This window comes from Athene cunicularia, assembly GCF_003259725.1.
Source record: "Athene cunicularia isolate RWA chromosome 4 unlocalized genomic scaffold, athCun1 chr4_part1, whole genome shotgun sequence".
Taxonomy (NCBI): Eukaryota; Metazoa; Chordata; class Aves; order Strigiformes; family Strigidae; genus Athene; species Athene cunicularia.
Window position 1 is genome coordinate 8,768,584 of NW_020799098.1, and position 21,661 is coordinate 8,790,244.

Below are 21,661 nucleotides of genomic sequence, written 5' to 3' on the forward strand. Positions count from 1 at the left end.
TATGAGGCCATATTCCTCCTTATATAATAGTATATTTTTTCCTAGTACCAGGCCAGTTTGTCTAATATAAGAACAAATGGCAATTTTGTTTGTTACTGTAAAGCAATAGATTCCCAATCTGGACCTCTGTGTTCTAAAGTACAGAATGGCAAGTTTTTCCATTACTACTTCAAATGTATTGCCTAGAAGTAAGTACACTATTGAACTGACTTCAACAAAACAGCTATTACCTTATTGGCAAGCAATTGTATTTCTTTACCATTAAAGGAAACAACATTTGTCTGAACTGCAAATGAGAGCACTGTGGCATCACATGCTGCAGACTCTATGGTAGGAATACTCCGTAGAAGAGGACAGTGCAGGACAAGGAAAAAAAGACAAGATCGTCACTGTAGTCTTTCTCGGAAGCTGTTCTTTAACAGCCATGTGCAGTGTTTCAGGTCATTACAGTGCGCCAAGAGGTGCTCAGACTAATTAATTAAATTCATGCTCCTATAGTCAAGGGATGAAGGTAGGTTCTGACTTAGATGTTTTGAACTGACATCTGGAAAACTCCAACTCTGTATTGGCTTTGTGGGGGTACCACCTCCTAAAACAGCTATCTACATTGGACACCTGAAATTAGACTGAGAATAATCCTCTATACATTTTTGTGATACATTTTTGTACCAATGGGGAAATTTTTGCTGCTGTTAACACAATCAAAGCATACCATGGTCTTGTCTTCCAGACTGGTCTGCATGAAGATAATACAAAATGTAAATCACCAATGAATTCCTACAGACCAAGTGTTGGTTAATTTACTCCATCATTTGGTAGAAGGCAAGCTAAACCCACCACATGCCATTTCAGACCCCTCAAGACTCACCTCAGTCTCAGAGACTCACCTCAATCTCAGTTGCTGTCTGTATCCCTCACCACAGCCCCTGACACTCCCATGGGAGGTCTAAGCACAAACAGCACAAAGGCAGGGCTAAGGCATATGTCTAAGATGCCAAGTATATTGCTTTAAAAATGTCTGAGAGTAGCTCACATATTATATTTAAGTGGCTGGTTTAAGCATATGAACAGAAAATAAATTAAAATAAGGTTTAAAATTAGGTAACCGGGAAAGCTTTAAGTAAGAGGATAATACAGTTGCACTCAATGATCTTAAGGGTCTTTTCCAGTCTAATTGATTCTATGATTCTATAAGGAATTAAGGGCACCTTATTCTGACTAAGAACGGGACGGAGAGCCCAGACTAAAATAGTTCAAGATGCTTCCTCTTGACTAACTCTACCAGGAGGTTTCTAGAATGAACTGATGATAACTTCCTTCTTCAAGTGATAGAGGACCCAACACAGAGAGGTGCTGTGCTGGACCTTGTTCTCACCAACAAGGAGGGGCTGGTGGGGAATGTGAAGCTCAAGGGCAGCCTTGGCTGCAGTGACCATGAAATGGTGAAGTTCAAGATCCTTGGGGCAGCGAGGAGGGTGCACAAGCAAGCTTGGACTTCAGGAGAACCCTGGACTTCAGGAGAGCAAACTTTGGCCTCTTCAGGAATCTGCTTGGCAGAGTAGCACGGGATAAAGCCCTGGAGGGAAGAGGGATCAAAAAATCCTGGTTAATGTTCAAGAATCATCTCCTCCAAGCTCAGAAGCAATGCATCCCGACAAAGAGTAAGTGAGCTAAGAATGCCAGGAGGCCTGCATGGATGAACAGGGAACTCCTGGATAAACTCAAACATGAAAAGGAAGACTGCAGAGGGTGGAAACAAAGACAGGTAGCTTGGGAGGAATACAGAGAAGCTGTCCAAGCAGCCAGGGATCAGGTTAGGAGAGCTAAAGCCCTGATAGGATTAAAACTGTCCAGGGATGTCAAGGGCAACAAGAAAAGCTTCTATAGGTACATCAGTGATAAAAGGAAGACTAGGGGAAAGGAAGACTAGGGAAAAAGACTAGGGAACACTGTGGAAGGAAATGGTAGACTTGGTTACCTGGCATATGGAGAAGGCTGATATACTCAATTACTTTTTTTGCCTCAGTCTGCACCAGCAAGTGCTTCAGCCACACCACCCAAGACACACAAGGTAAAGGCAGGCACTAGGAGAATGAAGAACTGCCCACTGTAAGAGAAGAGCAGGTCTGAGATCATCTAAGGAACCTGAAGGTGCACAAATCCATGGGACCTAATGAGACGCATCTGCGGGTCCTGAGGGAAGTGGCAGATGAAGTGGCTAAATCACTATCCATCATATCTGAGAAGTTGTGGCAGTCTGGTGAGGTTCCCACTGACTGGAAAAGGGGAAACATAACCCCCATTTTTAAAAACAGAAAAAAGGAAGACCCAGAGAAGTTCAGGCCAGTCAGTGTCACATCTGTGCCTGGCAAGATCATGAAGTGGATCCTCCTGGAAACTATGCTGGGGCACTTGGAAAATAAGGAGGTGACTGGTGATAGTCAACATGGCTTCACTAAGGGCAAACTGTGCCTGATAAATTTGGTGGCCTTCTACGATGGGGTTACACTATTGGTGCATAAGGGAAGAGCAAACTGACATCATCTACCTGGACTTGTGTAAAGCATATGACAGTGTTCTGCATGACACACTTGCCTCTAAATTGGAGAGACATGGATCTGATGGATGGACCACTCGGTGGATGAGGAATTGGCTGGATGGTCACACTCAAAGAGTTGTGGTCAATGGCTCCATGTCCAAGTGGAGACCAGTGACGAGTGGCATCCCTCAGGGGTTGATACTGGGGCCACTGCTGTTTAACATCTTTGTTAATGACACGGAGAGTGGGACTGAGTGCACCCTCAGCGAGCTTGCTGATGGCAGCAAGCTGTGTGGTGCAGTCAACATGCTGGAGAGAATGGATGACATCCAGAGGGACATGGACAGGATGGAGAGGCCCACGAAAATCTCATTAAATTCAGTAAGACCAAGAGCAAGATCCTGCACATGGGTTGGAGCAATCCCATGCACAAATACAGGCTGGGTGATGAGTCGATTGAGATCAGCCCTGCAGAGAAGGACTTGGGGTATTAGTGGGTAAAAAACTGAATATGAGCCAGAATGTGCACTCACAGCCCAGAAAGCCAACTATATCCTGAGCTGCATCAAGAGAAGCGTGGCCAGCAGGTCCCTGGCCTCTACTCCACTCTCATGAGACCCCACCTGCAGCGCTGTGTCCAGCTCTGGGTCCCCGAACATCAGAAGGACATGAAGCTGCTCAAGCAGGTCCAGAGGAGGCCACAAAGATGATCAGGGGCTGGAGCACCTCCTGTGAGGACAGGCTGAGAGAGCTGGGGTTGTTCAGCCTGGAGAAGAGAAGGCTTCAGGGAGACCTTACAGCAGCCTTTCAGTACTTAAAGGGGGCTACAGAAAAGATGGGGAGGGACTCTTGATCAAGGAGGGTAGTGATAGGATGATGGGTAATGGTTTTAAACTGAAAGAGTGTATATGTAGATCTGATGTAAGGAAGAAATCTTCACTGTGAGAGTGGTGAGGCCCTGGCACATGTTGCCCAGAGAAGCTGTGGCTGCCCCCTCCCTGGCAGTGCTCAAGGCCAGGTTGGACGGGGCTTTGAGCAACCTGGGCTGGTGGAAGGTGTCCCTGCCCGTGGCAGGTGGGGTGGGACTAGATGATCTTTAAGGTTCATTCCAACCCAAAACATTCTATGATTCTATGATCTTCAGAAGGAAAATGGTGTGGCACCAACAGGTTGTCTGATTCTGAGCTAGAGTACTCAAATTTAAAATTTCCATGCAAAATTACCCATTTTATTTCTAATTTCAAGTCATGATGAGAATTAAATCATAACTGAACGAGAGATTTCCTAAAGGCAAAGAATTCTCTTTGGAGAAGGAGAAAAAAAGGTGAGTTATTTGAAATCCATCATACTTACTTGTTTGCATAAAAATTCTAGTTAAAATTAAAAACCTATAATCCATTACTTAAGAACATAAGACAATGATAATAATTAAGTTTTTATATAGGTACAATAAAAAATTTATAAACATAAAAAAAGTTACTAAAAGCACACTATTTTTAAAAGGGTATTAATGATCACTTGGTAGCACAATAAACATTTAGAGATACTTTAAAAAATAGTCATTATCTGTTCACACGTTTTTTTCTCATTTAAAAAAGCACTATTTCCCCGATAATTGAAATTAATACCATTTTATGATGCAACAGTATCAGATTTTATATCCCAAATATTAATATCTTTGTCTGTTATCCTATGTTATCTCATTTTTTGATTAATAGAATAATCACTCAACTAGTAACATTACTAAATTTTTTTATTTTTGCATTTGAAACCTCTAAATGCATAATGGGAGACGTCAAAGTTGTAGATAGGAGGGTACATGGTTAAAAGCTCTGTATATAATGATCAGTTAAAAAAAATTCCCAAAATATCATAAAAGCTGTTAAGTGGTTAGCAAAAAAAACGTAAGAAGAATAAGATGTTTTGAAATTAGATAAATGGGGAGTATGAAAAAAAAAAAAACAAAAACAAATGAAAAGAGGTTTTATGTTCTGTAACTGAAAAACAAGAACTTAATGACTTGAAAATTTGAGAAATTCCTACTTAATAATATTGGTTTAAAAGGAATGTAATGAAACACATTGCCAGAAAAAGCCAGAATAGTTGCTTATGTAACACAGACTTGTATGGATTTTAAGAACATTTAGAGATTATGACATACAATGATTTGGGGTGAAGACTTTTAAATCTTCTGTTTCAGAACTTAGACTCATCCCCAAAATCAGAGCAAGTTGAAAATCTGCAGGCAGACAGGCTATCCTACTACAAATTTTACACCTTCCTCCTGAAGCATCTGCTACTGGCCACACTCAGCAATAATGGACCAGATGGATACTGGATCCGATTCTTCTTAGAAATTTCTATGTTCCCTACACTGAAATGGTATTAATTTTTTTCTGATACTACCTGTTAATTAATTGTGTCAGTTTCCCCACAATGCACACAGATTCTGGTGGAAAGAATGCCTATTAAGTTGTCATGTAACTAAGGAACAAGGTTATGATAATTTTGTAACATTTTGTAGATTTTTCAAATTTCTTGTGTAGGATTCCTAATGCCATAGTATAAAAGCTATAGCTTAAGATATATCATGCCTCCATAGACATTACCTGCATTAACTTTATGCCACCTCTTTCAGTGTTTCCATAATAAAGACTAAGATATTTTGACATTTTAACACTTTAACTATAAAAATTCACCTAACTTGTGAAATTTGGTTTTTTACCATCTACATCATGTAGAGCAGGAAGCTGAACAGATGGTTAATTAAAGAGAATAGAGTTTTTGCATGTACTCAAAAGTGTTTTAAAACATACCAGTCTAAAAGGTGACCTACAAAAGGTTTTTATAAATGCAAAGTATTTATTTCTGTTGAAAGAACCATAGAAAGTAACATTGAAAAACCTGATACATCATGAATGTCCTCTTTGGCTGTGATATTTAGGCATATTAAATACATTTAGCTCTTTCTATAAAGAATAAATCATTCTGACTTGTTCTGGCTCACTGTGCATGAAACATTCAGGTAACAGTTCACCATCTTGTGGATATGTGTGAAATACTGCTTTGAATGATTGAGGAGAGTAAAGATTTTGTTAAATCACACCACACCTAGAAATACAATGTTATTTTGCCACTTTGGGAAGCAAAGAAATACATACTGGATTGGGACAGCAGCTATGGAAAGCTCACAGTAACTTCTGACATAGCAATATGATCTAGGATGTTTCCTTCTGCTATTGAAACAAGAGCATATGTCTGTGAAACAAAAATCTTACTCTCCTCTCAAGCAGAATCCAAAGCTTTTATCTTTTCCCTATTCTATTTCTCCAGTGTTAGGCTAAGGATAAAAGTTGACCATCTTGCTAGAGTTAATCCTTCAGAGCAGATCTGCAACCATATACTGGGAATTGTGGGCAAAGTACCAGAGCAATAAGCATTTACTTGAAAAACCTGAATAACTGCTACAGGAGAAACATGAATCAAAACAATTCTTTAAATCCTGAAGAAACAGATAAAAGGACATAAGATTTATGCCCAGAATTAAAGAATATCATCACACATAGAAGCCGCACTAAGCAGTTTATGGAATGTATTTGGTGAAGTTGGTTTTATTAGTATGTCCTCTTGTATGAATCTGAGAAACAATAAGCAGTCAATAAAGTACTAAAGCTTGAATCCCTACACACCTTATAAAAATGCCACTAGGTTTTTGTGTCTAATTAAAACTTGAAGCCACTTCCAACAAATGAATTTGTAATTTATCACATGATTTGTATCTGAAAAAAATCTAGGTCACATAACACAATGCTTGTTCCTGGGACGATTAGGGCTGTTTCTAACTAATTTAGCTATCTGTGTAAAAGCAAGCTGCATTTACAGTTCACCAACTCAGAAGATCATTAGGTTGACTGAAGTGTTTGTTCCTTGAGGAAGACATACAAAATCTCCAACATCATTGCTACTGAAAAGCAGCTGGGACCAAGAAAATAAGATGTGCCATTTCCTTCTATTTGCTGGTGGCTCCTCCTTTTTGGATCATTCATTTCTATCTGGCGTCTTGCTGAACCTGTCTCTTTAACTAGACTCCGGACATGCTGAGAAGTAAAGCTGTGTGTTTGTGGCACAGGTCCAGTGCTGAAGGAACAATAAATTGGTGAGAAAGCAGAATTGCTGGATTCGCACCAAATTACTCAATAGTTCCGTAGACTTGTTAAATTTAATTTGCATGTTGTTGGGATATTATAATCTGTAATGACTTTCTGAGAAGTCCATGTAGCAGCAGACAGACTTTGGGCAATACCAGTGCATTTTCAGCTTACAAAGTGATAATTTTCACAGGAATTGCTATAGGCAGCAGTTCTTCCGCAATTTGCCAGCATTTTTCTTCCTTACCAAGTTTCCATGTGTGTTTCACTGCAATGATGTTTTAAACACTGAAAATAACTACAACTGTCCACTCGAGTACCTTTCCACTCTCATCAATTCCATCAATCTTTCTTTCAGCTGCTACTATATGCCTTGATCTCACTTCAGAAGTTTCTTTGCTATCATCTGCCTGCAGAAAACATTCTGTGGGGATTCTGTGAATTGTATCAGACAGGTAAAAGCTGGCACTTGAATAATTTATGCCAGAAGCACATTTTCAGTAAGCAACTTGGCCGTCAGCAGCAGAACAGCACCTTAACAAAGATCTAGGTAATATAGAAGAAGTCTGAGGAAATAATTTCGATTACTCACCAGCATCACACAAAATGCAGAGATGTTAACACTGATGCCAGTAGCTAACCGATACTAATATCAGTTCCTTATCATATGTATTACATTTAATGCTACTCTTCCCTATTTCTGTAAAATTATTTCCAAGTAACTGATTAACTTTTTATTGTCAACAGCGTAAGTTGCTAGGCTGGCATTTGAAATAAAAGATGAAGAAACACAAAGAAACAAAGGAGACTGCTGGATGACAGAACAGCCATTGATCAGTCACAGTACACTATACTGTTGTTGTCAAGAAGGCATCTCTGATGAAGCATCATGAAAATGGAACTTGATTACTTTTGCCTGGCTTCCAAATGCAGTATCATATGTGCAAACAATAACTGAAAATCTACTGACTACTAGTCCTACAAAAATGAAGCTTCCTACGGTTGGATCAGAGCTTGATCACAGCTGAACAGCTTACAGTGTTTGAAAAATGAATGCAGTGCTGTCAGTGGAGAAGACTGCAAACATACCTGCAAACTAACACTAAAAACTCTAAGGCCTTATTTAGAATTTATTTTCTTTTTATTTCCAAGGTAAGGAAGACAAAATGTTGAGTGTTAGACACTACTTGGCTACGCCTAATAGGATACTGTCTCCCGGTGTAATTGTGGGGTTCATAATTACTTCTAGTGTGTGTGTATATATATATATATATATATATGTATATATAAATAAAAGATACTTCTCTTTGATATGCTGTTCAAAGTGAACAGATTTTCCAAAATTAGAAGTTCTAATAGAGAAAAAAAAATACAAAGGAGGTGAGGACAGAAGAAAATATAGTAGTGTGCTATCTTTGTAATGAATACGATCTGATGTGATGATAATAGGAGATTGATTATATTTCTCATTTTGGAAGAGCTACCGTGCATTCCTGCTGTTACAACAACAGCACCAATTATGTATACACTTCCTTTTAACAATATTGTTCAAAGTGCTTTACAAAGGATGTTAGGATCGTTATCTTGATTTAACTGATAAGAAAATCAAGAAACAGACAACTGAAAAAATAACTAACTGAACGTCACCTAGCAGACAAGTGGAAACACAAATTTTCAAGTTTCAGTCCTGTACTCTTTTGGCAAGACTACAGTGATGCTTTCAAATGCCACCATCCAAACAGGTACTCACCAAATTTATAAAGGCACTGATTGTGCTTTTCTGACAAGCCTGGCTTGTAAGTACCTACTAAATATTACAGCAAGGAGCCATTAGTGACTATTAAAAGGCCCTCCTTTAGCAAAGCCATCCAGTTGTTAATGGCTGGCAGGAGTTCAAAATTCCCGTTTAAAACAGTCTGTCTCCTTTAGATGCCTTTGCAGTCATCTTTTCCAGCTGTGACATTTATGATAGGAATAAGGATAGGCAGTGATACTTTTCTGACGTCTGGTGTAGCCATTCCCCTATGCTTTCACAACACAAGGAAATTCAACATGTAATACTTCAATACTTCCCCATGTCTGTTACCTCCTTAGCCATTTGGTGATACTATTCTAAAAGAAACAGTTTTGAGAAAGGACAACCCAAGTAAAATCATCCGTTGAGAGAAGAAAATATTCACAAGCTTCATCAGACGCAGCACTGATTGCAAAAAACTTTGGCTTTCTCAGAACTACAAGAAACAGCTAGTTATTGAACCTAAAGATCTCTGTGTTAGGTAGGAACTGCAGAAGTGAGTATGTTCTTTGCCCTCTCACCACCTCCACTTGTCTCCTCCATTAAAGACTGTCAGCTGCTTGTCCCAGAAGGCAGCTGCTCTATCACTAATGTAACACAAAGTTACGCCTACTACAGAAATTTTCAACCAGGTCACAGCTGCCATTCTTGTCTCTTTGTATAACTCAGGCAGCAGAAAGAATTATAATCAGCACAGAGAATCTGCCCCAAAATGGATAATGTAATATGTACATCATCCAACATTTAGGTATAGGAGTGATTCTACCTTTGATTTCAATATAAATGCAATTTCTATTTGTAGTTAGAAATTACATTTTGAAACACTGATCAAATAAGGCAACACTGCTGTGTGTAAATCATAGGCACACACACAGAGTATCAATATTGCTAGATATTACACATAATTGCAAAGTATGTTTGGAAGGCCAAACACCATTCCTTTGTACTGACATAAACTCCCACTGAAGTCCCTGATACATGATTGGTACAGCTAAGTATTTATGATTTCTTCTTCTGGATGACAACAGAAACACTGATGTTCTGCACTACCTGCTATCTCCGCTTTTATCTGAACTTCTGCAAAAATCCATGTTCTACTGGATTATTTACTACAGCATTACAAAAGATGAGAATCTATTTGTTTGGGGGTTTTTTTTTCTGCACATTTGCCTTCAAAGTATCTTTCTATTGCAGCAAATAATAATGCTCACTCTCTGCACCATCCCCTCCATCCTTTATTACAGCAAAAGTAGACTTCATTATTTCTGCTAGTGGCATAAAAATATTGAGGACATTCTGTGATCTTCTACCCAACTATGAGCTGTCACAACAGAAGAAAATCATGACAACCTAGCTTTTCTTTAGCAAAGCAAAGCCATTTATACAAGAATAAAAAATGTTCATTTATTTTGCTTGAGCACTGGTTTCCTGAATCCTGTTTTTTTCCCAGCCCATTGAATGTTCAATTCCCATTGTACAGTACACTCAAAATACAGGAAGGATATGATCAGTGGGCATGATTTCAAAGATGCAGAGCTACCACTGAACTAGATCTGACTGAGTTTAAATGGCCCCAGGGCACTTCATCGCCTTGGGATGGATTTACAGATCTAACCGTTTAAGCACAAAGATAAAACTTTGAATGTATAAAACCATCCCACAAGTCCTTGCTTGTTAAAAGATTCAGAGGCATATATGATATTTCTACAGCTGCTTAAAATGCCAGAAACACTTTCACGTTTCAGCTAATTTTGGTTTAAAATCAAACAGTTTTGCATTCATTCATTACTAACCTGGCTGTTAAAGTCGGAGAAATGACAACAGAGGTAAAAATCTCCACCATAGCCATTTTACAAAGATCAGCTGCAGATCCTGTGAAAGAAAGTAATCTGCTTTTAATTTAAAGCATGCAAAAGGAAAATGTTCTTCTTGGAACTATGGCATAGGAGTGAAAGACATCTGAAGATTGTGAACTACAAGAATTTGCAAAACTAGCAGATTAAACTCATGTAATATGTGAAAGAGATCATGAGATTAATAAATAACTAAATAATTACATGATAATTAAAACTGGAAAAGAATAATAAAAAATCATATGTTAATTAATGGTGAATTTGTCAGTCATGGCCATGAGTTGAAAAACTGCTTTTTATAAAAAATGTCTGAAATTATCTAACTTTAAATTGGAATTAAGGTCTACCTATAAATAAATTAAAATTTAATGTCACAAAGTGTTAGAACATTGTTTCAGTGCCACATTTCCATTTGGAAACTTAATTTTATGCTTTTTCATATTTCCATGTGTATGTAATGCATATTTATTACATTACAGTGTTAAGAGCAGTGGTGCATAAAACAGTGTCATGTTACATAATAGATGACACATTTCTGGTGATCAAGAGGCAGAATGATTCTCCAGGCCTGCAGTTTGGTGAAGGGGTCTGTTCTGAATCATACAACAGGGGTTTAATACATTTTACATAAAGATTTATGAGATAAAATGCAGAAACAATCCTTTAAGTAAGGATTGGAAGCCATAATTCTCCTTGTCCTATGAGATATCCTAAATGTACTAAAAGGTTGACATCTTCCTTTTCACTCCCCCTCACTCAATTAATTTTGAATTCTTTCTTCCAAATAGTTCACCTTTCAGCGTAGGGATAAAGAACAGCCAGGCAGGCAAATGGTAAGGATACTCTGCTGGGAGATAACTGTAAAATCACAGAATATCTCAAGTTAAAAGGGACCCATAAGGATCATCAAGTTCAACTGCCAGTTCCTCACAGGACTACCTAAAAATAAACCCTATGACTAACAGCATCATCCAGATGCTCCTTGAACTCTGACAAGCTTGATGCCATGACCACTTCCCTGGGGAGCCTGTTCCAGTGACCGACCACCCTCTCAGTAAAGAATCTTTTCCTAACATCCAATCTGAACTTCCCTTGACGCAGCTTCATTCCATTTCCTTGTGTCCTATCAATGGCCACCGGAGAGAGGAGATCAGCACTTCTCCCTCTGCTGCCTGCCTTAAGGAAGTGATAGACTGTGATGAGGTCACCCCTCAGCCTTTTCTTCTCCAAGCCGAACACGCTAAGTGACCTCAGCTGCTCCTCATAAGTCTTGCCCTCAAGACCTTTCAATGTCTTGGTCACCGTCCTTTGGACACACTCTGATAGTCTGATGTCCTTCTTATATCGAGGTGCCCAAAACTGCACACAGTACTCAAGGTGGGGCTGCACCAGTGCAGTGTTGAGAGGGACAAACACCTCCCTGGACTAGCTAGTTATGCTGTACTTGATGCACCCCAGGACACGGTTGACCCTTTTACCCAATAGAGAGTATCTAAGAGATTGAGGAGACAGACTTAACACCTCTTTCTTCTTCACGGCTATCTATGACAAACTGCTTCTCTGAATTCCATACTGAAGAGTCTGTTCTACACATTGACTACATCAAGTGCAGATCCACAGCTGATTATAGATGGCTATGTCTAATTGCAAATTTAGCCTCAAATACCTATCTTGTTTTCCTGTTCAAATGATGTGTCAAACCAAATCAATACAAACAAAAAGGAACACATTGGTATAAAAAGTAAGAAAGGATGTTTCAGCAAAGGTCAGAGAACTGTATTCTTAGTGATTGTGAGAATAAGATGATATAATTAAGCACTAAGTCCATCACAATTCATATGTTCTATATGTATTCTTCATGAATCAATGCAAAGTAATAAAATACAAAAGAATTTTCAAAATATTTTTTTCTCTGAGATGTTTTTAAGGATATGCTATTTTAAATATTTTAAAAGAAAATAATTATATCCTTCTGGTTGATCTTGCCACAGTTATAAATAAATAATGTAAAATAAATGGTTTGCTCTATGCGGTTAGGTAGAGCTGAATTATAACTGAAGAATATTATCTTGTACATTGGTAAAGACTATTGAAGTAGGAAATATTCAAAGAGAGAAAAAAAAACTATGAAAGAACTGTGGAAATCCACTTGAAGTTAAAGCTGGAACTCTATGTTCCTCTCAATATTGTCATGCATCAGAAGTCTTCTGCTATCAGTTGATGCTACTATAATCAAAATGCACACTGCTTTTATTAGACTATTAGATATAATTATAAAACACATATATTAAATACAGTTTTGTATACTGTGATAAAATGTTTTAGCATAATTTAGAAAGTTTTTACAGTCTTAAAATATTATCTCATAGCTGAAATCCTGAAACTAAAATACCATTGTCACTGAGAATATTTTTTTAATAAAAGTTGGGATTACTGAATATTTTAGAGTTTTTAATCCTTGCTTCATCACACTTTCTAATATTACATGCTTTTAATAACAGTATTTTTCATTCAATTTGTCCTCCAATATTATCTGAACTGACAATGAAATATGATAATCATTATTGCAGATACATAAGCGACTGTTTCACAGACAGTCCTGTGATGGCTCTACCTCAGCTCCAAGCTCTCTGGACAGATGGACATAAGCAAGTGCTGCTCAGAAGGCCATGTAGCTTTATTAATGCTACACTGTACACTCAGCAGGACTAGCTGTATTAGCTCAAGCATTGTGCCTTCAACTGGAGAGGCCTGCTGGCCAGCTGGATGGAAAACCAGGCAAACTGAACACAAGTGGCTGGAGAAGGTTATACAGACATGCCCTGTGTGTTACAAATATGCAAGCTTTGCTGCGGATTTTATAAGGGTATTTTAAAATTCTACAGTTGGGTGCCTACTACAGCAAAGCAACCATCACGAGCACAAGTATTATTGAAGCAACAGGGTATATTTTAGAATTCTAGATCCGTACATACCCTTGCAGAGGCAGTACTTAAATTCAGTTACTAATTATAAGGGGTATCAAACAAGACATAAATACTTAAGTCATTTTTAAAATGAAACATTAAAATGAATAATATTTGGAGAAAAAAAAAAAGAAAAAAAATCCATGATTCTTTCAAAAGGAAAATTCAAACCACTTTATAAAAAGCATGCCCTCACCATGTCTAGAAAGCACTTTTTACTTGCCTGTAAATTGTATGCTTCCAATATAACTTAATAAAAAAACTGTCAGCATCATCCAATTAATAAAATAATTCTTCCAAGGGGTAGCGTGGTATGGGGGATCTCAGTCTTGGACTACCAGCTCAGTTTTAATTTTTTCCTTTAGGTAGCTAAATTCTGACAAGACTGAGCCCCAAATGATTTTAAAAGAGTATGTTAATGTATCAGACTAACTAACACTTGAGCACTTTATGCTGATTTTTACGTTTCCAACCTACATGGCAAATTTGAAATGCTCTTCTGTGAAAAAACATCTTTTTTCTTGGCCTCTACAGATATGTTTGAATGTTCCTTACAAAGAATGAGTTTGGTTTCAAATCAAATAATAACAATGCACAGTTCTTTCAATGCTGTATATTTCTTAAACTTCAGCTATCTGGTAAAAAAAAAAAAGGCTAGATTCTGTAAGCAGCATAATCACAGAAACCCGTCTGAAGTAACAGACTATCAAAACCAGAAAGGAAAATGTTTTAAGACAACAATATATCTGAAGCACTGAATTCTAGATATTCTATCTCTATACAGTTTGTATCTATACCTATATTTAACTACCACAGAGCACTACAGTGTATTAGAACACTGATACTGTTATTGTTGCTATTATTATACTCTTTACTAGTAATTTCCAAGGTAGAAAGAATACATCATTTAAACTTCTTTTTGTAGTGAAATTCATGCCTCAGCAGTGTACTCTAGTAGACTGCTAGAATATTAATTCTTTTGAGATTATCAGAGTTGTTGTCCACTGAAGCCAAGCAGAGATAAAGAGACAGGTAGGTAAGCAGGAAGGTAGGCAGGCAGTTTTTTTTACCTTGAACAACAAAATTGACAGCCTGTCTCTCCGCTTGAGTGCGTAGTTTGTAATCCTGTGCATTGATATTAGGCAGTGGTCTTTTACGTCCCATTATGGAAACCACATAACCTTGTAGGATTTAAATAGAAATTAGTACTCTTAGAGTGATTAAATTTCAAAAATTATTTTTGAAAATAATTCAGATTTTTGTAATTATGTGCTGCCTGAGTCAATTTAGTATTTTGCCCTCTGAATATAATAGTCAGAGCTTCTTTTATTTAAACTTTAAATGTTTATTATATTTTTGGTCTAAGAATTATTTCATTCAGAGCATTGGTACATATTATACAAGGAAAACTTCTGTTCATTAAAGCTGTAGTTTTATTAGGAATGTCTAATGAAATACCAGCAAACTCTCTCTATGGCAGATGAAACTGTAAATACCTAACAGAATTAGCTATCTATTAGCAGCCATAATTAGCTTTCCATGCAATGAATCGTTTGCTTGGGAATAGCAAAGAAAAATAAATTTATAGAGTAATTAAATAATTAATAATTATAATTAATATTTCCCAAAATTATCAAATAGTTTTGGGGAAAAAAACAACCTTATAACTTTTTTTCCATTTTCTTTCATATATATATATAATATTATATATATAAAATACATATATTTTCATGTCCCTTTCACAGACAAACTTCCTTAACTCTAGTGTGGTGGGGTTTTTAGGGTTTAAAAGAAATGCATGAGAATACAGTTAAAGCTTTATGTTAGGCCCAATGGCATATTTTGCCAAAACAACTATTTTGGAGGGCAGGTAAGAGGAGCAAAAAAGATGTGAGGATCTTCTTGTCAAAATAACACACACAAAACCTTATCACAACTTATCTTCAAAACTAAATTTTTCTTATTTTAAGAAAAATGAAAAATCATCCATGTTAAAAACATATCTTTACAAAATCCTTCATTATACTTCTGATCACCTTGTCTATTCATGAATTGTCATTATATACAGAGACTGCCACAGTTTCATCTCCTCTTTGTCAACCAAAATATGCAAGCACATGTGGTAAGGAGACCTCTTCAAACACAGTTACAACCTTTACTATGGACAACACATACCCAGATTTAGGTGCAAACGATGAAGATGGTTCTGATTAATTAATACAGCTTTCTGCGAATTAGTTTATTTCCAGGAGCACTGATACCAAAAGCACTAGTTTTGGAACAAGAAGCTGAATTAATCTGGAGGTTAGGTTATTCTTTGGCAAATCAGTTCTCCCAATTTAACTAAGATTTTTCATGAAGAACAGCATGTAAAGATGGAATTCTTGAAACACTGGATTCTCAGGGGAAAACAGATTATAGTCCTGTGTGGTGTGTCTCCACAACAGAATCACTCTTGCAATACTCAGCTGATTAGCATCCCCAAATAAATACCATCTTTCATATAATAGTGGCAGAGCATGCTTCTGGGGTCAAAGATTAATCTGCAAATACATATTTGAATGAGGTCTTACAGTTATCTTTTTAATATGTTGATAAATTCATTAAAAAACAATATAATAACATATATACTTATATAACTAACAAAAATATCTTCATCACAAATTAGTATTATTTATGTGCTTCTCATATCTACATGGAGTATCAGACATCCATAACACCAAAATTATATTGCTCAGGTGGGTGTTGTTCACCTTTGAACTGCAGATAAGTAAAGAAAAGTTACTTTATAATGAGCTCACTATGTTGGAATGTTTTTGTTGGAAAGTTGTAATCTGAGGATTGATGAGAAAAATATTAAATAAAGTTGACATGCTACAGTTTTTTTGAGCTTGTACAATCGAAACAGATTGTTCTTCTCCCATTAACAGTTTAAAAAATGGTTGATAGATGGGAGTGAGAGGAGTAGTAAGTACTAATTAGACAAGTGTGTTCTGATAACAATCAAGGACATTAGTTATGACACTCTTATCTACTAAATTCATAAACCAGATTCTTTATCACAGAAGTCTAGTTATTGAAATTCATTTATCTTTAAGAAAATAATGCTGTGTTATTTTAAATAGATGAAAAACATATAATAATTTTTAAAATATTTTACTAGATATGTTATGTTGGGTTAAAAACAAATTTTTAGTGACTTCACTTTTCTTTAGTAATATTAATGAATGAAGGAATGCAACTGCACGACACAATGACAGTTCATGTGTCCAGTAGATTTTTAAGCCCTGCAAAGTACAGAAAAAGGAATACTACCCATTTTCATGACTGGAAATCAGTTACATGTTTCTATCATGACACTCACTCATACAATGACAGTTAATATTATATTACAAATTTACCATTTATTTCTACAAAATGTCTTAGTACTGTATACCCCATTAAGAAACAAAAGAAGTAAATTTTGACAGTTCTGCTAATTAACTTTTAAGAGACAATATTTCAAACAGCTATATTTTCTGTCTTCAAATTACAGCACTCCTAGGATTCACTAAATATAAATGAATACGTAGACTAACAACAAATTTGATGCAAGAAGAGTTTGCAGCTGCTAGCTGCAAGAAGTACTCTGCACACATCTGTCATCTCAGATACCACCTGAACTTCAAGAACACGAATTGTGACTGATGCAAAGAAAAAATACTTTAAAAAAAAGTGACTCTCTAAATTGGCTCTTTGACTAAATGGCTGAACTTCCATGGTCCAGCAGTCATGTAGCACATTTATTAAGTAAAAGATTCCTCAGGCTTTTTTGCGTTGTACATTGGGTGTCAAAATGATGCAGTGTAACTTGACATTAAGTAGTGTTCACTCTGAGAACACACATCTTATTCTGTTAGCATCTTTCTGAGAAAAGGCAGACAGGTTTAACCAGTTCCTCTTAGTGTTAAGAAGAAGAAAACCCAGTTCACCAAGAAATTATATTCCATCTTTTTCCTTGTCCCCTATCTATCTGTATTTGGGTCAAGCTGAATCTTTGTTTTCACCCCTGTCACATAGTAAAATAAACAAAAATAAACATAAAATAAAAATAAACATAAACAAAAATATGCTTACAGATTTTGGATTACCTTTATTTCGGCATTGTTCAATGGTTTTCTTTGTAAATTCATGTACTTTTTTGTATTTCTGCATAAAACTCTCTATAAATTGACTGGCTTCAAGAGGAGTAATTCCCAGGCAGTCAGCAAGACGTTCTTTACCTGGTGGTAAAGAAATTACCTTTATTATGTAATATAGAAGAACAGAAATCCACTACATACAATAGCACTGTTACATTCACAGCAGAATTAGTTAACTTTGCTTATCTCTATTAAAGAGGATGGTTCTGACATACTACAAACATATTTCAACAGAGCAAATGTTTAACTTTGTGCTTGAATGTTTTACTGAAGTTACTGGATTAAGAATATACTTAATAAGAAGTATATAAGAAGTATGTAATTAAGAAATTCCTAGTTATAATTTATACCTATAATGTGGTTGAAATCTCTTTTGTTCACAGAATAACTTTTGTTGCTTTAAGTATCATTTTACTAGTTCAGTGTTGAAATCTGCGAACTTTGAGGAGCAGATAAAGCGTTTGAAATCAATTTTAAACAAGCATAAATGTGAATGAACATCTAAAAAAGGATGGAGATGTGCCTGGCTGAGTTTAGCTGGAAGCTTTAGATTTGGTGCAGAAGCCACAGAAAAACTTAACTGTTGAAGCAATCAGACCAAATAGTCTGATTTTAGAAAGGCTATTAGAAGTCTCATGGATTTCAAACAGTCTTAGGCTCCTCAATGTCTGTAAAAATCTGGGTCCAAGTTGTGAGATAAAAGGGTTGGAAAAAGAAAAAACAGAAGTCTTTCAACAGAGAAATGAATAATAGCTTTTGGAAAGGATATAGGTGCACAATATGTATAACGCTGGATCTAAGAGCAGTTATAAAACAAGGTGGAAAAAAGCTGAAGACAGTTTTCCGGAGTGTGAAAACATAAAGAGCGAGCTACAGTTTAAAACAGTTTCAGCAAAAATAAAATATACATCAACATTATTCATACGATGTTTGAAAGACAGATATATTTATGACAGCTGCACAGTAACACAAAACCAGCACTGTGTCTGCAAATAACATAAACTGAGATGTGATGTCTCAAGGCACCAAAGGCACGGAATAGTTATTGTCACAGTAATACTGTCAAGAACAATTATCTAGCATCTTTGAAAGAGAGAAGATTTCAGCCACCTAAATGCCATCCCTGTCAGTCTGATGTGCATTTCAGAACAATTCTGTAGCATCTGTTCTCAGTCATGCCAGGATCTGCACTGAGCTGCAGGAACACTGGTCTGGACAAGGTGCTGGAAGAAGAAATTCACAAGACATCCAGGATGGCTCTTGCTGAGCTATTATAGGTCTGTACTTTTATTTGACATCTAATTAATCTGAGTTTTCTTCCTGGGTCAGCAAATGACAAATCTATCTGCTAAAGCACATATTGTTAACAGTTAGGAGACTGCTGTGGCTTCCTTAGAGAACTGTAACATCTAAGTTTGTCCATGTTATCCATTTAAAGAACTACTGATATACAGAACAAAGTATTGCATAAAATAGTAAGAAAATTAAGCCACAATATCAGTAAGGAAGTCTGAAAGGTTCCAGGGAAATGCAATTCCTGGGAAGCAAAAAGAGAGGAATGTACAGCCTCATAATTGTGTCAGATCATGTTCCATAATGCAGGAACATTGGCTATGCAAAGCAACACTCCGGAGTGGACTAAGGCTTCCCTGAGCACTCTCCTTGAGTTATGTGTGGCAGGGGAATTGTTAGCAGCAGCTCATGAGTTTTAGTGTTCTCCATTCTGTAATATCATCTTTCAAAACTGAAAATATCATTAGTTTCTTTGCTTTTCATTTAAACACCTTGACATCCCTCTGTGCCGATTCAGGGCTTGAACATACTACCACTGAATGGAATTAATACCTTATTTTATAGATGTTTAAGTTGTCTGTGCTTTAGTTTTACAAGATGACTGAGGCAGAAGCAGGTAAATTGAATTGCTCCAAACCAAGCAAAAGACAGTAATACTGTCATCCCTCTCAATATTTGTTGTATTTATTAAAGTACCAACTCCTAGACATAATGAAATTCTTCTTTATCATACTATTTTCTATCCTCTAGGATTAGTGAACCATGTTGAAAATATGAACCAAGTGTAATCTAAAGCTAAGAAAACAAAAAGATTACTATTTACTACATGAAAGATTTTCATTAACTCCTGTAAGCATAATACAGACAATTCCTCAAGGAATGCCTCTGTATTTCTCAGTCCCTAGGAAGAAGTGAAATAAATATTATTCACACTCTTCAACTGTATCAAATGATCTCCTTAATGAAAAGTTAGCCATCTTTTGAAGGGAGACAAACTGTGGGTGGAATTCAGTCCATCAATTTCCAGTATCTAACTATTTTTTGTCACCCCAGTTTCCACCTAAATAGTTCAATATTGCTCCATGTTATGTCATAATTAGGATCTGATAACGCTGCTAATGAACTGAACCATCTTCTTATCTTTCAGGTGCTTCAACGGACCTCAGTTGAGAGAGATGCAAAGCACAAACAAGCAGAGGGAGATACTTAAGAAAAGCACTGTGCACGGCAATGTTTCATGCATGGTATGGAGCAAGTGAGGGAGTGCCAATACCCTGCTTAATCTAATCACTTACATTCTCTATAGCATGAGTAGACAGACACAGGCTCTACTGAGGGAGGCTCTAGCCCCACTAACTGAGGCATTTCCTTCTCTCCAGACTATACACAGAACTACAGGGCACTCAACCAGTGATGATTCAGTCTGATTAAGCCTGTTCTACCTAGAGTGAAGGGAACAGATAGGAAATGTGTAACATCTTCATGGACCAAGGGGCAGGGGTGCTAATGCTTGTATTTTGTAAAATAATCTAGTGATGAAAACATCCAGGCTGGAAATGGGAGTTTGAACCCAAGATATAGTTTTAAGTGTTTCTGTGTTAAATAAAGCCTGCAACCTAGGGCTCTCATTTCCTAAATGAGTTTTCCAAGTACTCATCTTCAGTAGATCTTTTGGATTTCTCCAAAAGACTTACATAAAGTTTAGTTAGTTGTCCACTCAAACAAATTCACAAGAGCTTGCTGGCTGATGACACATGCGCATCTGTCTTCCCAGAAAAGTTAATTCTAAGCGTGTATGAAGCACAAGGAGAGTTGGACATCATTTAAGAAATGGTAGGCAGTTTTAGAAAGTATGCAGAATGTTTTGATTTATCTAGGACCTGTACAGGACTTAGGCAGAATGGGTAACAGTGTGGATTTTTGACGGTTTTCCACAGTTGTGAAGAAATGGCAGCAAACATTAAGATCTAAAGTAAGGAAACACTTTTATACTGTGAGTGTGACTGAGCACTGGCAGATGTTGCCCAGGGAGGTTGTGGAGTCTCCATCCTTGGAGACAGTCAAAAACCATCTGGACACAGTCCTGGGCAAAGGACTCTAGATGGCTGGACCTCATGACCTCCAGAAGAGGTCCATTCCAACCTCAGCCATTCTGTGATTTTATAAGTGTGTTTTGAGACAATATTGGAGTCCTTTTAATTACAGTGCAGTTATTCTCATCTCTGTCTATACACTGACAGAATGCAAAGTCCATTCAAAATTAAACTCATTTTAGATAAAGACAAATGCTTCAGTTACATCATCAACAAATGAATACATAACCGGACTAATATTTGTATATGTCAATGTGGCTGTATTAATTTGACAGTTTTGATACTGGGTAGATCATTTAATAATCCTTGATAAAAAAAAAAAAAAGTAATAGCCTGACAAACTTATATTCACCTTTAGAAATCTGGTCCACTTATATAAATTATGTATAAAGTATGAATCTAGTATAGCTGTGGGTTGTGGGTTTTTTTCTAAAGATGCCTACCTGCTCCATAAACCACTGAATAAACTATACGCTTTGCTTGTTCTCTATCAGCGTGTTTCACTTGTTCACTTGGAATCCCCTTCCTAAACAAACAAACAAACAAACAAATCATTTTCAGTTAAAGCCAGTTTAAGTTGTTATCCCCACAGCAAATGTATTTAAAGTAAATAACCATTTAATACCTACATACTTGTAAGATACGAACAGAAGCACTTAAGGGCTTTCATCTTCAGCCAGGAATGCACAACTTCCTTACATATTTTGGTGATGATAGTCCATAGTAAATGAAACTCTTTATTTTAATCTCCATCTTCTCCTTTCCTTTTATTTTCATCAAAGTCTTGGCTAGG

The 21,661-nt window shown here is 36.7% G+C and overlaps 1 protein-coding gene across 1 annotated transcript in view; it reads right to left on the reverse strand.

Moving 5' to 3' along the window:
* Positions 1-21,661, reverse strand: part of POLN (DNA polymerase nu) — a 108,678-nt gene that overhangs the window by 16,343 nt on the left and 70,674 nt on the right. Inside the window, exons 18-21 of the mRNA XM_026846762.1 lie at positions 21,312-21,394; positions 17,432-17,563; positions 14,372-14,482; positions 10,276-10,354 (exon numbers count right to left, since the gene is read on the reverse strand). Of these exons, the coding sequence (XP_026702563.1) occupies positions 10,276-10,354; positions 14,372-14,482; positions 17,432-17,563; positions 21,312-21,394 (405 nt within the window). The remainder of the gene's footprint in view (positions 1-10,275; positions 10,355-14,371; positions 14,483-17,431; positions 17,564-21,311; positions 21,395-21,661) is intronic.